General features: G+C 43.9%; 1 protein-coding gene across 1 annotated transcript in view; it reads right to left on the bottom strand.

Annotated features, from left to right (window-relative positions):
- The window catches only part of EFCAB6 (EF-hand calcium binding domain 6), a 200,242-nt gene that overhangs the window by 90,323 nt on the left and 93,415 nt on the right, over window positions 1-16,504 (bottom strand). The window contains exons 13-17 of the mRNA XM_066255898.1: window positions 15,878-15,983; window positions 9,081-9,248; window positions 6,250-6,309; window positions 6,004-6,164; window positions 1,584-1,757 (exon numbers count right to left, since the gene is read on the bottom strand). Of these exons, the coding sequence (XP_066111995.1) occupies window positions 1,584-1,757; window positions 6,004-6,164; window positions 6,250-6,309; window positions 9,081-9,248; window positions 15,878-15,983 (669 nt within the window). The remainder of the gene's footprint in view (window positions 1-1,583; window positions 1,758-6,003; window positions 6,165-6,249; window positions 6,310-9,080; window positions 9,249-15,877; window positions 15,984-16,504) is intronic.

Raw genomic sequence — 16,504 nt, 5'->3', positions numbered from 1 at the left:
CTCTTACACAAACAAGGAAGCATGCTCAGACAGATGATGGCACTGGGGGACTTCGCACACCCCACGGCTTGTAGGAGCCTAGGACGGACTGGAGGTGAGCTGCACTGTCAAGTGAAGCTCCCCCTGTGGTGCCCGCGTGTGGTGACAGGTGGGGTGGGGAGCTCTTGGAGGAGAATAGTGTCATCTCTGTGCTAAGATCTCCCACTGTGCTCTGAGCTGGCTGAATGTGCGGCTGAACTAGGCAGACAAGGTTGAAAAAGAATATGTTTGTGAAATGGGAGAATTAAACGTCAAAGCCCATTGTAAAGCTTTAAACAAAACAGGCTGTTTTTTGGTAACCAGATCACAGAATCATCAAATATCCATGGGAAGCAAGGGAAGTCCACAGCTTTTCCAAGCTGATGTATGAACTCAACTTGGTTAATAAAATACAGATTTGAGGAGATGTGCTGTGTGTGTGTGTGTGTGTGTGTGTGTGTGTGTGTGTGTGTGTGTGAGAGAGAGAGAGAGAGAGAGAGAGAGAGAGAGAGAGAGAGAGAGAGAGAGAGAGAGAATGTGCTTTTGGAGAATGACTGACTTCTTCAATGCCCCAGAAGTCTCCTGGGCCTCCCTGGGTGCGCAGAGGGGGAACGCTGTGAAACAGCTACAGAGAAGGAACTCCCGCCCCTTGCCCGTCGCTTCTGCTTCTCCCAATGTTGTGGAGCTCCCTGGGAGTGCCCACAATTGATGAAATGCTTAATTGCCATTACTTCTTCCACTGGTTTTAGGAGGCAGACATGGATCATTACTGAATACTTAACCTTCTCTTAAAATATCATCTTTCTGCCCATTTATAGTGCAGCTGCTACTGAAATGCCCAGATATTCAAATTTCATGAGCAGGGCATTAAAACATTCCCATTGTTCTGTACTTAAGAGCTTTTAAGAGGATACGATGAAGTGAAGCCTGCTGAGTACCTGCACATTTTACCTTTCTTCGTGGATTTATTATAAGCTATGAACAAGCAAGTCAGAATAGTATCTTTTCATTAGACTAAACTGGTACTTTTCAAAATGAGGAAGGGTGAGAATATTCATTCGCCGTATATTTAATAATTTCTTAAGAATGTTTTATTGTTACAGTTCAATTTGGCAATCATTTAAATGATTCTACCATTCATGAAAGAAAATGTTAACTGGTTGAAAGGGTGTATTTTGCAATAAGTATTAAATAGCGGTAAAGAATCTGTGTTTCTGGAGAAAAATGGGCATGGATGCAGGTGTCAAAGTGGGGTAGCAGACAGGTTCTCTGACAGTCAAGAGTCCTGGTTCCTGACCCAGGATGGACACTGTGTTTGTGAAGCTTAAGGCAAGTCCCCAAACCTCTCAGTGCCTTCATTTCTAGAATTAATAGGTTGGGTCAATAATTCCTAAGATCTCTGTTTGGTCTAAAAGCCTGCTGACTTTAATCACTGTGTTAATAGTTTGCTGTCTTTCTTACTTAATAAAACATTAATAACCTCATTCAGGTCACAAATATTTACTGGCGGCCTTTCCACAACAGGATCTGGGGTTAGCACATGCTTTTGCTTTATCTCATGTTACCTCTCAGAATGATCCAGCGGCTGCTGCTCCACTTTCTGAAAACATTCCCTTCGCAGCCGAGCCTTTGGAGTCAGAACTGGAGAGATGGTGGGCGGGCCATTAACTCCCATTCCTGCCAAGAGGTCCTTGTAAAGGATTTTTCCTGAAGCAACATCCTGAAACTTACTGTAGAGTCTGAATATTAAAGATAATTAGAATACACCCATTAAACAGCTAAAACTAAAAAAGACGGACCCTACTGAGCATCGCCGAGGATGTGGGTAACTACAGCCCTCACCCACCGCTGGTGGGGTATAGAATGATGCAGCCGCTTTGGAAGGTGCTTTGGCAGTTGAAGATACACTTGCCAGAGGAGCTAGCTGTTCCACCCCAGACAAATAAAAATATGTCTTCACAAAACTTGTATAATATGTACAGCTTTATTGGTAATGACCCCAAACTGGACACAAAGCAAATGTCCATCACCAATGGATGCACAAAGTGTGTATTCCATGCAATACATCACTACTCAGCGGTGAAAAGGGACCCACTGGGAATACATGTAACAACATAAATGAATCTCAGAATCATGACGCTGGTGAATAAAGCCTGACAAAGGGTGAATATCATGTATGTTTCCATGTATGCAGAATCCTAGAAGAGGCCAAGTAATCCTCAGTGATCGGTGGTTGCTCGGGGTAGGTGGATGGGGTGACCTGCAAAGGGCACAGGGAGCTACTAAGGAGGATGAAACGTTTGTTCTCTTGACTGACAGCTTGTGATGGTTTCACAGATGTATCCGCACAATGGATTCTTCAAATTGCATCATGTAAATATGATATGTGCAGCATAGTGTTTGTAAAGAGCATTGCAATAAAGATATAACAAATGTAAAAAAAGAAAAAATATCTCATGTAGAAATTTGGTGTGGAATTATGAAAGGACTCTCACTGGAATTGTGGCACACACAAACATTTTAGGAAAATGTAACAAACCACTGATATGACAGGATCTATTTCTTTTTTGAGATTTTGTTTGCTAATATTTTGTAATCATAAAAATTCTGCATGCTCATTGTGTCAAACGTACTAATGCCAGAGTCCCCAAGCAGAACCTAGATATTCATTAAAATGCCCACAGCCCTAGAGCACAGTAGTTAAGGGTATGACCCTGGACTTGGCCGCCCCGTGTCTGCATGTCAGCCCCGTGACCAGACAAATCGGTAAGGGATGACAGGCATTCTTGAGGCCTGGTCTCTGGAGGCTTCCAGGGCACTGGTGAGGCCAAAACTATTTTCACATGAATACTAAGAAGCCGTTTGTCCTTTCCACCCAGGTCTCTCATGGGTGCACAGTGGACTTTTCAGAGGCTACGTGTCTGTTGGTCACCCTCCCTCTGACCTCTGACAGAATGTGTACTTGTGTTCTCTTATGTCCTCTCAGGCCATAGAAATGTGATAAATGAGGAGCCAGACTGAATTTTCACAGATGAACTCAGCTTCCTAACAACGCTCTCCTAGTGCGTTACTAGTGACCTTTGGTCCGTAACCTCAATATCATCCAATAAATCTTTATTTTGAAATCCCACCGTTTCAGGGAGGGAAACACAGTGATTCCTGGGAGAGTAAATAATTTCAGATCTGCTCCACAGAGGAAATACTCCGGAGGTCCTCAATGATTTTTACGAGCATAGAAGGACTGGGAACCACTGACCTGGGCAGGTACTGACCTTTCTGCCTCCAGTTTCTGGGTGTACCTACAGAGCCTACAGAGTGCACGTCACACAAGCTCCTACCTCAGGGGGTTACTGTGAACGTGAAGTCAGAGGACCTGCGTGAAGTCTCAGCACAGGCCACTCAGTAAACCAGCTGGGTGCCAGCATCACGAGACCATGTCTTCTTGGAGTCTCCTTCCAATCTGCTTACTCCTTCAGTTTCCTCGCTGGCCTCCCACCCACCTGTTCCAGCAGCCACAGCTGCCATCTGAGCCTCCTTCCCTCCTCTGCCACCACCCTCCTCACCCAAAGCCACCAAGCGCCTCGGCCATGACCTGGCTTCTTGCACTTGTATGCTGCCTCTCTCCCTATCACAGTCCACTCTCCTCATGGAGAGATCTTCATCAAGTGAAAATCTGAAAGTGTCACCTACTCCCATCTGAAGCCACCTCACAGGCCACAGTTCCCCCTCAGCTGTGCCTCTCAATGACAACTGCACATCGGAGCAACTGCGGACTTGAATGTAAGAGTGCCTGATTCAGCCTGGGGACAGGGCACGAACACTGGTGTCTTCAGAGCCGTCCTGGGGGTTCTCAGACCATGTCTGTCCAGTGGTTCCAGATCCCTATTGCGGGACATACTGTCATCCTTGCCTGACCCACCCCATCCCTCAGCCCCTTCCCCCCTTCTGTTCCTCCCCTAGAAAACTCCCTGCCCCAGTCCCCGACTGTGCCATGTGCCCCTAGCCCCCTGGCTTTCCCCCGCTGTGCCATGTGCCCCTAGCCCCCTGGCTTTCCCCCGCTGTGCCATGTGCCCCTAGCCCCCTGGCTTTCCCCCGCTGTGCCATGTGCCCCTAGCCCCCTGGCTTTCCCCCGCTGTGCCATGTGCCCCTAGCCCCCTGGCTTTCCCCCGCTGTGCCATGTGCCCCTAGCCCCCTGGCTTTCCCCCGCTGTGCCATGTGCCCCTAGCCCCCTGGCTTTCCCCCGCTGTGCCATGTGCCCCTAGCCCCCTGGCTTTCCCCCGCTGTGCCATGTGCCCCTAGCCCCCTGGCTTTCCCCCGCTGTGCCATGTGCCCCTAGCCCCCTGGCTTTCCCCCGCTGTGCCATGTGCCCCTAGCCCTCTGGCTTTCCCCCGCTGTGCCATGTGCCCCTAGCCCTCTGGCTTTCCCCCGCTGTGCCCTGCCCAGAATGCCCTCCTCGTACTCCCCGGACTCCAGCTTCACATCCAGGGAAGCTCTGGAATTCAGTGTCCCCCATCACCAGCTCAGTGAGCACTCCTGCCCCATGTCTTCAAGCATTGTGAGCTTGGTCCCATGGCACATAAACCTTCTGGGTGTGCCAACATCTCCTTCCCCCCATTAGACCATCCTGGAGATAAAGGGCTTTGTGCACCGCTAACACAAGACTCCAGTGTGCAGCAGGCATCCCCTAACACTGCCTGAGTGAGCGGCTACATGATGGAGTAAGGGAACTGCCCAGTCCATCCTGGGCCCGGCCCTGACTGCACACAGCGAAGGCCACGGTCAGCTTAAGCCCGGGAAGACACTGACGTCACCATGGCTCGCTCTTCTTCCTCGTCCCCGCCAAGCTCCCCAGAGCTGTCTCCAGAACCTTCTATTAACCTGCTGTCCCCTGTTTCTCCCCTTCCCTGCATTTCTTCCACACACTGGCAAACTCATCTCTCTGTAAACGTTGGATAAATTTGGGTGAAAGCAGACGCCCAGCCCAGCCTCTCCTGCTTCAGAAAGCCTCTGCCTCTCACCTCCTTTTATTATAAACCACTTTTTTCCTACAAAACCCAAACACAGGAAAAATAGGGTATGAAACATGAATGTTGACAGAAAGGAGACTCAAGTGGCCAACTACCAGTAATCAATTGTGTTTCGAGGCATCTCAGATCAGTCTAATATAAACAAAAGCAACAAATGAGACGTTTACCATTCCAGTCGGGAGTGAGAGAACTGGAGAAACTTCTTCTCTGTGAGCCAACTGGACTTGAACCTAGAGTAACCTTGCAGCTCTCCGCCCCGTGCTGGGAAACACTGGGCCAGAAATCTCTAAGGCTGTGCAGCCTCGGGGGACAGCAGGGAGCAGGGTGGCGTGGGAGCATTGGCCCCTGCAGGCCGAGGGCTCTCGAGCTGTAGGTTGTCAGGGTCACCTGCAGAGAGGGAAAGGACTGGGCTCTGTGCCCCACGGGACAAGGCTCCCACGTGGAGGGGAAAAGACACACGGGGAGGGATAGCACGGGGCTGCAGGACGCTGTCCCCCTCCAGCTTTGGTTCACCCACCACAGATTAAGTTTTAAACTAAGGTGAAATAAAATATACTTCAAGCTATTTGTTTATGGGGCGGCTGATCATAGCCAGCTGCCCTGGGAGGCGAAAGAGTATAATGACGAAGAGCACAGGGGTCCTGGGGACCCAGAACGAGTCCCAGACTCTACTACTTGCTAGCTGTGTGACTGTGAGCGGGAACCAGCATCTCCAGCCTCAGTGTTTTTACCCGTGAGAAGGAACAACAGCCACCTTATGTGGCTGTGGTAAGGAACTAGGTCATGTAGCCTAGGCCAAACCCTGAACCAATGTCTGATGTCAGTAAGGACTCAATAAATAATTATTATCAATATTCCCAATTAATATTGCAAATATACATAGAAAAAGGTTTAGAATTATAAAAACAGACTTGATGAAAAACATAACAGGAATTAATTTCATTACCAAAACACTTACTTGGTTAAATGTTCTGTGGTAAAACATGGGCAGAATATGTGCATGACTTTCCTGAAGCTGTTTGGCCCCATGAGCCCGGTGTCTCCGAGGTCGTAGGCCCGTAGCATGTTATAGAAAGCCACCTTATTCCTACTGATGGCATCACGGGCCATTGCTTCCAACTGCAAGAAAACAAACGTGCTTACAAGCGGCATGTGTGTGACCTGGGGTGGCAGCACTCGGACCACGGGAGAAAGCGTTACCTACCGAGTCCCCAGCCAGGAGGAGAGGTGTCTTGATGTCTGCACAGGAGCATGGCTTTCCTACCTAAATTGGGAAAGAGAAGGTACGTGAATACAAGTGACTCTTAAAGGCAGGAGGAGCTGTGCAGTCATCGACCGTGGATGGTCAGCGTTGGCTCCAATCAGCTAATGGCTTTGAGGTCTGAGCACGTCAGTTTGCCTCTGGACCCCATCTGGAAATGGAAATAAGAACACTAAACTTTCATTTACTTTAAAAAAAAAAAAAAGCACAATACACATGAAAAAATACACCACCTGGAAATTAAATAAATACGAAGTGAAAGAATGATGAGATGGTACTTCTGCCCAGCAACACGGTAAAACAAAGAGGAAGCACAGTGCCAGTGTGGACAGAAATGATATTAAGACAGTTTGCTAACCTGCGGATCTGGGGTAGCAGTGACAGCTTCCCGGGCAGGCAGAGGAGCAGGGACGCAGGGGACAATCACTCTTCACATGTTCCCTTTGCATCCTCTGCAGTTTGTACTTTACATAGATATTCCTCTTTAAAACCATTAAATTTTAAAATAAAATATCTACTCTTTAACCCAATAATTCCATTTCTAGAAGTTTATACTAAAGAAATAATCATAGAGTGATGCAAACAAGCAGGAACTATGATATTCATTGTATCAAAATTATTTTTTTTAAAAATCAAACACCGGCACATATACACCATGGTATAGTATTCAGCCATAAGAAATGAGGACATCGAATCATTTACAACAAAATGGTGGGATCTTGATAACATTATACGGAATGAAATAAGTAAATCAGAAAAAAAACAAGAACTGCAGGATTCTATACATTGCTGGGACATAAAAACGAGACTAAGAGACATGGACAAGAATGTGGTGGTTACGGGGTGCGGGGGGAGGAAAGGGGGGGATGGGGAGGGGCACAAAGAAAACTAGATAGAAGGTGATGGAGGACAATCTGACTTTGGGTGATGGGTATGCAACATAATTGAATGACAAGATAACCTGGACATATTTTCTTTGAATATATGTACCCTGATTTATTGATGTCACCCCATTAAAATTAATAAAAATTTATTTATAAAAAAATAAATAAAAATAAATCTAAATCACACTAACATCAACAAACTTCAAAAAAAATCAAAACACCTAGATTATAATATCAGGGAATATTTACTGTATCTTTCAAGTTACATATAGCAGAATTTTTATTGACATTGTAATCAATATGTCCATAAATGACAATATAGGCTAAAAAGGCTATAATTACATGATCTCATTTTAAAATAAAATAGATACTTCATGTGAAAATATGTATCCAACTTATCAAGTTGTACACAGTAAATACGTGCAGGTTTTTGTATAATAAATATGCCTCAACAAAGCTACAAAGAAAAGCATGCGTGTATAGGTACACAGGTTTGGGAGGCTATACAGAAAAGTATAAAAATGGGTAACAATTACTCGATGTTAGAATCAGTGGTGATTTTTATTCTCTTCTATCTCCACTTCCGTGTTCTCTAGTTTTTCTAATTCATTTGTTTTTGCTGACTCATTCTCTCTCCCAATTGTTTGTGAGTGTGCCGGGCTGGGCTCTCCCCCGCAGTACAAGGGGCAGGCCTGTCTTCATGGAGGTATAAATGAAGGAAACCACATAAGTGAGGAACATGTGACACTGTAACTGCAACAGGAGTATAAAGTTGATGACTGCAAGATGGGCTCCTTCAGACGTGTCAGAGAGGGACCCTGGGGAGGGGCTGCGCCTTGGGGCTTGGAGAACGGCGCCCCCCAGGCAGGAGGAGCGGGAAGGAGTGCTGACAGGGGCCAGAGCAGGTGGGAAGGCTTGAGGGGGGATCCTGGGGCAGGGACAGGACCTGGTTGGGTTGTGTCTGCAGCCAAGACCACTTCACTTGCCATGTGTGGACTGCTGACAAGTCTACATTTTTGGTTTAGAAAAAATAAAAAAAGATGGCTAGGGGCAGGGTTCCTCTGATGGTCAGAGGCAATGATTCTTCAGAGCTATACAGGGTCTGTCCCATAGCAGAATTCAAGAAAAGTTGTAATTATTAATATCTCTGGGTGAAAGGGCTCTGGGACTTTTGAATTCGAGTTCAAGGTGGACCAAATGACATGGATTTCAGATGTGGTTATCACCTTGCTCAGGCGGGCACTCAGGAAATCATATTAAAATAATTTTTAGCTGTAAAAGAAATCTTAAACATTTCAACAAGAATCTGTTGATGCCCATTGCGTGCATTATCTGAAACAAATCTGACTTCTTAAAACCTGTTAAAATATTAAAATGCTAATAGCTATTACAGTTATGGAAACGTTTCTAGTAACAAAACTGTCTATTTTTTTCAGTCAAAAGAAGCAAACACTAAAAGCAAGTCTTAGTCACCAGAAGCAGAAGCAGTTATTACATTAAAAATGAACTAACATAAAAAACTAAAAATATTGATGGAACCGGAGGAGCAATTCACATGCAGGCCTCACGAGACGTGGCTGTAAGAGGGCCACCGTGGACACGCTCTGAAAACAAGTTCCAGCCTGCAGGTGATGGGGTGTCACCCAGGGAGGGTCCTCAGAAATGTCAAATGTCCTTCAAGATGATTTAGAAACTAAAAGTCAAAACCAAACGATTCTTAAACACTCAACTCTTACTTAACATGAAAGTTAACTCGGCTGAAAAATTAACTCAGCGAAGTCGTGCATTTCTTTAAACCATATTTCAACAGCATCTCTTATGTTACTAAGAATACTTAAGTTTCTAGCCATAACTAGAAAATATCAAACATGAAGTTGTTGTAAAACTTACTTTAGGGTTCTCTGAGAGCAGTTCCATAAACATGTTGACACTGACCAGTCCAGTGCCCCTAGGGTCAAGTGCCTCCATTAGTTCTTTGAATTCTGAATCATTCATTTTTAAAACCATGCAATTTATGATATGTCGCAATTCTTCCCCTTTTATCTGTCCACCCAGTTCCTGAGCATGAGAGTGTATAGAGGGTATTTAAAAAAAAAAAAAAGGAGAGACGTTATATATATTTAGTATCATTTAATAAACCGTGAGCTTTTGCTAAATATGCTATAAAAAAGAATACCTCAATCGATAACCATTATATAACATAGGAGCCAAGAGAAGTGGGGTGGGGGGTGCCAGGCTCTGCAAGCGCAGTTCCTACAATGCTGCCTCTCAGAACATGGGCAGGAAATGGCTCCGACAGGGGAAAGAGGCCGAATTTGTTGGATAGGCAGATCCCCTTCTCAGTGTAGGCTAAGTGCTGGCTGTCACAGATGGCTTGACTAGTTCCTCCCGCCACATCCCCAACGGAGGGCTGCTTGGTTCAGCCTCACCGGACATAGAACTTCCTGGCAATTCAATTACAACTTTCCAATTTACTAAGAATATTAATTATGCTTGTTTTCACTGGCACCAGCCTCATCTGTTATATAAATGGACAATTACTTAGTGAGAAAAATTTCAGCCCTGCTGCATAAAGAAAACAGATTATGCGCAAAATACTGAGAAGTATTCTTCCCCAGAATAAAAAATTACCAGTAAGTAAATTAAGTATCAAAATTGAGAGATACTGTTTTACTAGAAAAACAGGGGAAATAAAGAACCCCTGCCTCATAGAGAGATATTGTGAATATTAATGTGACAAAAGGGCTTATTTAGTGAAAGGGCAGTGTATAAATGTCAATTCTTACTTTGGGGTCCAAAATCTGAAAAGGACAGAAGGTTCTGTAATTTTGAGGATATGGCCAAGCCTATTTTTATGTTTGGGGTTGATCATTTTTTAGTGTCTAAACAGGTATCATTGACAATTAATTATCTGTGATTTTTTTTTCAGTAAACTTATAGCATCGTGCAACCATCATCACCTTCTGTGTAATCTCAGAACATTTTCACCCCAAAGGAAACTGCTGATTCGCAGTCACTCCCCATTTCCATCCCCAGCCTAAGGCAACTAGTAATCTAATTTCTGTCTCTCTCTGCTTGCTATGTTCTGAGTATTGCACATAAATAGAATCCTGCAATATATGCATCTGTATGTAACCTGCATCTGGCTTCTATCACTTTGCAGAATGTTTCTGAGGTTCCTCCATGATGTAGCACAGATCAGTATTTTGTTGCCTTTCATTTCTGTTACTATTCCATGGTGTGGTTGTACCACACGTTGTTTATCTTGTCATAAGCTGATGGACATTTGGATTGTTCTCGGTTTGGGAATTATGAATAATGTTGCTATGAACACTTGCACATAAGTCTTTGTGTGAGCATGTGTTTTTATTTCTCTTGGGAAGATACCTAAGAGTGGTATTGCTGGGTTATATGGAAAAATTGCTGTTTAAATTTTTTTTTTTTTCATTTTTTCATTTTTCTGAAGCTGGAAACGGGGAGAGACAGTCAGACAGACTCCCGCATGCGCCCGACCGGGATCCACCCGGCACGCCCACCAGGGGCGACGCTCTGCCCACCAGGGGGCGATGCTCTGCCCATCCTGGGCGTCGCCATATTGCGACCAGAGCCACTCTAGCGCCTGAGGCAGAGGCCACAGAGCCATCCCCAGCGCCCGGGCCATCTTTGCTCCAATGGAGCCTTGGCTGCGGGAGGGGAAGAGAGAGACAGAGAGGAAAGTGCGGCGGAGGGGTGGAGAAGCAAATGGGCGCTTCTCCTGTGTGCCCTGGCCGGGAATCGAACCCGGGTCCTCCGCACGCTAGGCCGACGCTCTACCGCTGAGCCAACCGGCCAGGGCTTGCTGTTTAAATTTTAAAGAAACTATCGTGTTGTTTTCCGCAGTGGCTGCACTATTTTACACCCCCACCAACAGCGTATGAGAGTTTCATTGCTGCATTCCTGTCGACTCTTATTGTTGTCTAAGTGGGCTGATTGTAGCTGTATATAACCAAATGTGAAGTGGTACTTAATTACAGTTTTGATTTGCATTTCCCTAAGGCCTAATGATGTTGAGCACCTTTTCAAGTGCTCATTGGCCATTCATAAATCTTTGGTGAATAGTCCATTAAAATCTTCTGCCCATATTTTAAATTGAGGTGGCTTCTTATTAAGTTCTAAGAGTTCATATATATTCTACATACAGGTCCTTGACCAGACATATCATTTACATACACTGTCTCCTAGTCTGTGGCCTATCTTTTCATTTTCTTAATGGTATCTTTTGAAACACAAAAGTTTTTAATTTCAATAAATTCAAATTTATTGATCTTTTTCTTTAATGGGTCATGCTTTTAATGTCACATCTAAGAAATTTTTGCCTAGCACGAGGTCACGAAGGTTTATGCATATGTCTTCTAAGAGTTTTATCATCTCAGCTCTTATATGTAGGCCTAGGGTCCATTTTAAGTTAATTTTTGTGTATGAAGTAAGGCAATGTATCTTTTTTTGCATATGGACATCCAATTGTCTAAACATCAATTGTTGAAAAGGTTATTCTTTCCCCCAATTAGTTTTTCAAAACTGAGTAAGGGTTAATTTCTCCAGTCTCGGTTCTGTTCCACAGACCACTGTCCATTCTCACGCCAGTGCCACACTGTCCTTCCTCCTGTAGCGTTACACTGAGCTCCCAAATCTGAAAGCTAAGTTCTCTAACTTCATTCATCCCTTCCAAGATCATTTTGGCCACTCTGCAATTCCATATAAATTTTAAGATTAGTTTTTCAATTTCTGGAAGAAAAAAAAAAGCCAGCTTGGATTTTGATGTGGTTTCCGTTGAATTTATGGATCAATTTGGAGAGACTTGACATCTTAACATTAGCAATGAATTTTCCAATCCATGTATAATATATATGGATTGTCTCTTCATTTATTTATGTCTTTTTTTCTTTTTAATAATGTTTTGTCATTTTCAGTGTATAAGCCTGGCACTTCCTTTGTTGAATGCACCCCCAAGTATGCTATACTTTCTGATGCTATTATGAATGGACTTGCTTTTTGGTGTTCATTTTCTAGACTGTATATTGCTAATTTATACAAATATAACTGATTTTTGTATATTGATCTTATCTCCTGCAACCTGGAACTCATTCATAAGTTCTAGCAGTTTGTGTGTGTGTGTGCATTCCTTAGAATGTTCTATTACAAGACCATATAGTATGTGAATAAAGACAGTTTTACTTCTTCCCCTTTAATCTGAATGTCCTTTCTTTCTTCTCCTTTCTGATTGTGTCTAAAACTTCAGTACACTGTTGAAGAGAAGTAGAAGAGTTGACATTCTTGTGCTTTTCCTGATCTTTAGGGAAAAGCATTCAGTCTTTTATCATTAACTGGCCGGGTAGCTCAGTTGGTTAGCATGTCATCCTGCTATGCCAAGGTTGTGGGTCTGGGCACATACAAGAATCAGCCAGTGAATGTACAAGTAAATGGAGCAACAAATGGATGTTTTTCTCTCTCCCTTCCTCTCTCTTTCTCTAAAATCAATTTTAAAAAACTATAAGTTTCTCACAAATGCCCTTGAGTAGGTTTGGGAATTTCCCTATCATTCTTAGTTTTTTGAAAGTTGTTATCATGAATGAAAGTTGGATTTTTAAAATACTTTTTTTCATCTATTGAGATGACCATGCAGCTCTGTCCTTAATTCTATTAGTGTTGTGTATTTCATTAATTGATCTTATTGGAGGTTAAACCAACCTTGCAATCCTAGTATAAATCCCGCATGGTCATGGCATTTATTTCATTTTATATGTTTTTGAATTTGGTTTGCTAATTCATGAAGGATATTGGTTTACAATTTTCTTTTCCTGTCATATCTTTATCTGGCTTTGGTGTCAGGGTAATACTGGCCTCGGAAAATGACTGGAAAGTGTTCCTTCCTCCTATATGTTCTGAAAGTTTGTGAAGAGTTGGTATTATTTCTATAGCCAATCTTTGTAGTCTTTAGCATAGAGAATTTGCACACTTTTTGGTTAGATATACTTCTAGTATTTGAATTTGAAAATATTATTAGAAATCATATTAAAAATTCTTTTTCTAATTGTTTAATGCAGTATATAAAAATGTAATTGATCTTTGCATATTGACCTCATATCCAATGACCTTTCAAATTCTATTACTAACTGTAATATATTTTGAAGAGTCTTTTAGACTTTCTATTTATAAAATCATGTGAACTTGCCTGACCTGTGGTGGTACAGTGGATAGAGTGTTTCCCTGGAATGCTGAAGTCACTGGTTCAAAACCCTAGGCTTGCCTGGTCAAGGCACATACTAGAAGCAGCTACTATGAGTTGATGCATCCTGTTCCCCCTCCCCCTCCACTTTCTTTCTCTCTTCTCTCTCTAAAAAAATAAAAATAAAATAAAATCATGTAAATTGTAACTAATAACCCTAAAAATAAGAGCATGTAAATAGGCAAGGTACAAATTGTATCTGGGTGCCAGGAAGTAAGTCACACCTGATTTAAATGTGATTGGTGACTGGGTCCATTCGGAGAGATGGTGGCAGCGTGTGGAGGCAGCACACACAGCTCCTTGGAATGTGGGACTTAAAGTAGATGTGAGCAGCCTTCTAATAATTCTGCGCCCTATCTAAGGAGAGGGACCTGTTTCCCATGGCTGTCCTCTGCAGCCAGGAAAGATGGCCACCCCTGACCTGTCTCTCCTTCTGCTCCCCTTTCCTTCTAGGTCCTGATATGTGGCCAAGACCAAGGCAAATGGGAAATGGGGGGTGAGGGGAGTCCCACTGGGAAACCACACACTCTGTACCTCTAAGGCATTTGATTGTCATTGCTACTCTGACACTCCAGAGTGTGAGCTCTTCATCAGCAAGAACCCTGCATTATCCACCCATGTGCTCAGCCTGAGTGCCCATGAAGGCCTGGCATAGTGAGGGCCCGTGTGGGGCAGGCCCGCCGTCCTCCCTCCATTGGGCCTTTGCTACTCTCTAGCTGATCAAGTACATCAGTGACTGTTCATATTTGCAGAGGTTAGCATGATTATAGTCTTCCATTAACATAGGTAGATTTCACTATTTTTAATTAAATAACATATCCAATATACTAATAGAAGCTGAGGTGGGTAAGCACACAAAGCCTTCCTTCATTTATCTTTAAGAGGTGGCCCAGCAGCATATTTTTTTTTTTTTTTTTTTTTAGTGAGAGACAAACAGACATATACAGAAAGGGAAGGGAGAGAGATGAGAAGCATCAACTTGTTGTTGCAGCACTTTAGTTGTTCATTGATTGCTTCTCATACATGCCTTGATCTGGGGGCTCCAGCCAAGCCAGTGACCCTGTGCTCAAACCAGTGATCTTGGGCTTCAAGTCAGCAACTTTGTGCTCAAGCTGGTTAGCTTGAAGAGCCCATGCTCAAGCTGGTGACCTCAGGGTTCAAACTTGAAATCTCAGTGTCCCAGGTAGATGCTCTAGCCACTGTACCATCACTGGTCAGTCCTTGGGGCAGGGCCAACAGAGCCTGCTCTGGGGCAGCTGGTCTGAATTCCAGCTCTGCCACTTACTAGCTGGGAGCCTCAGACTGCCCCCTACCTCTGCCTTTCCTCAGCAAATGAGAATAGAACAAAATGATCACATGAAGGTAATAATTGCATCCACCTCACAGAGGTGCCAAGATACTGGAGTGAAAACAAGTCCATCACTTAAGACAGGGCCTGGCACGTGGTGAGCACTCATGTTATCACTCATTCAGAGAGGCCAAGTCGCATTGGGCCCGAAGATGAATTACATCAGGTATGTTAGCTACAATGTCTTCTGCAGAAAACAGAACCCCAAATCTCTTATTCCACAGTCTGCTCTTAAACTCCAAGCAATGGCATGATAGACTACAGAAGGGAAGAACTGCAGTCTCAGTAACAAGCTGCCCAGCCGGGAAGTCCCCTCCAGGCCCCATGGGCTCTTCCCCAAAGCACCACACCACTGAGCAGCCCGCCTGTAGTCAGTGGGCTTCAGAAGGATGATGTGGAGGCCAAGTAACTCCTCTTCTGCACATATTTGAGTCTGGGGGGAGAATAAGTCACTGTAGTGCTGGTTATTTATTAGAGATTCAGTTATTGAATGAGCTTAGTAAACAACAAGCTTGAGCAAGGTCACCTACATATCACAAATACCCAATGCTGCTTTTTAAAAAATAAACATTAAAGTGGGACAGGGGCTAACGTTTAAAAGCAAGTTCAAACTCATGCGTTAGCCTCCTTTTGCAATACAATTAAATGATTAAACAGTCTATTGTGGGACTAAGAAAGTGTTCCTGTTACGGGATATCAATCGGTTATGAGTCCTAGGCTCTATGTTGAGGGGGAACGTTAAATGGATATTACTTACTAATTCAACAGTTGATAATGACCAGTCACTCCATTCTTAACAACCTTATCCCACATGGTCCTCATCTCCTGACATGTGTCTTACTGTATTGTAACAAGTTTTATGGCATCTGTCCTCCCATCTAGACCCAGCTCTTGAGGTCAAGCCTATATTCCCAAGCACTCAAATAATTCCCAACACATTACAGGAGCTCAAAACACACTTGCTGGGTGGATAAATGAAGGAATGTACAGCTTTTATTGGCCTTGCTCTGACCAATAAGCTACCATTCCTAGAAACAGTGAGTTTTTCACCAGGGAAGGGTTTCAAAATCTTACAGGGTTGATCATCAGCAGGGCTCTCTTCAATGATGTATGGTGATCTTCATGTCTAAATAACTTTGTGATAATATTTTTCTGGTAAGACTGATTTTTAGAGTTGGGGCTACAAGAAGATTAAGAGAAAAAAAAACAGAAATAAGATTATGTTCTTGAATAAGATTTGTTCTTACTTACTGTAAAAAATAAAGTCCACCTCCACAACTATAATAACTGTGCCCTAGTGGATGGATAGCTCTTTTTCCTGAAAGTGTAGAGTTTGTGTGCAGGCCCACTGTCCTTTGGTCAGTGTGTGCCTAGTGAGGGGGGCGGTGTGGATGCAGTGGCCACAGCTGGCTCTGCAGTGCCAGCTTTCTTCTCCTTGTGCCATCTGGCTGTGGCCAGCCATACTGCCTATCTGTGCCGTAGTCTCTGAAAAGGCCAGGAAGACACTGCGATGGCTGCTGAGCCCATCACCTCCCTCTGAGCAGCACACTACAGCACCTTATCCACATTAGAACCGAGGGCATCTATTTCCAGTTTAAAACAGGAGGGGTATCAGCAGTCTCAAGCTCTTCCTTTCTGCTGACAATGGCCATGACCACCTATGTCCTCAATCCCTCGCCAAATCCATCACCTGCATGTGTG

This window comes from Saccopteryx bilineata, chromosome 1, assembly GCF_036850765.1.
Source record: "Saccopteryx bilineata isolate mSacBil1 chromosome 1, mSacBil1_pri_phased_curated, whole genome shotgun sequence".
NCBI lineage: Eukaryota > Metazoa > Chordata > Mammalia > Chiroptera > Emballonuridae > Saccopteryx > Saccopteryx bilineata.
Note: the sequence above shows the minus strand (reverse complement) of the source record. Positions and strands in the feature narration are given on the sequence as shown.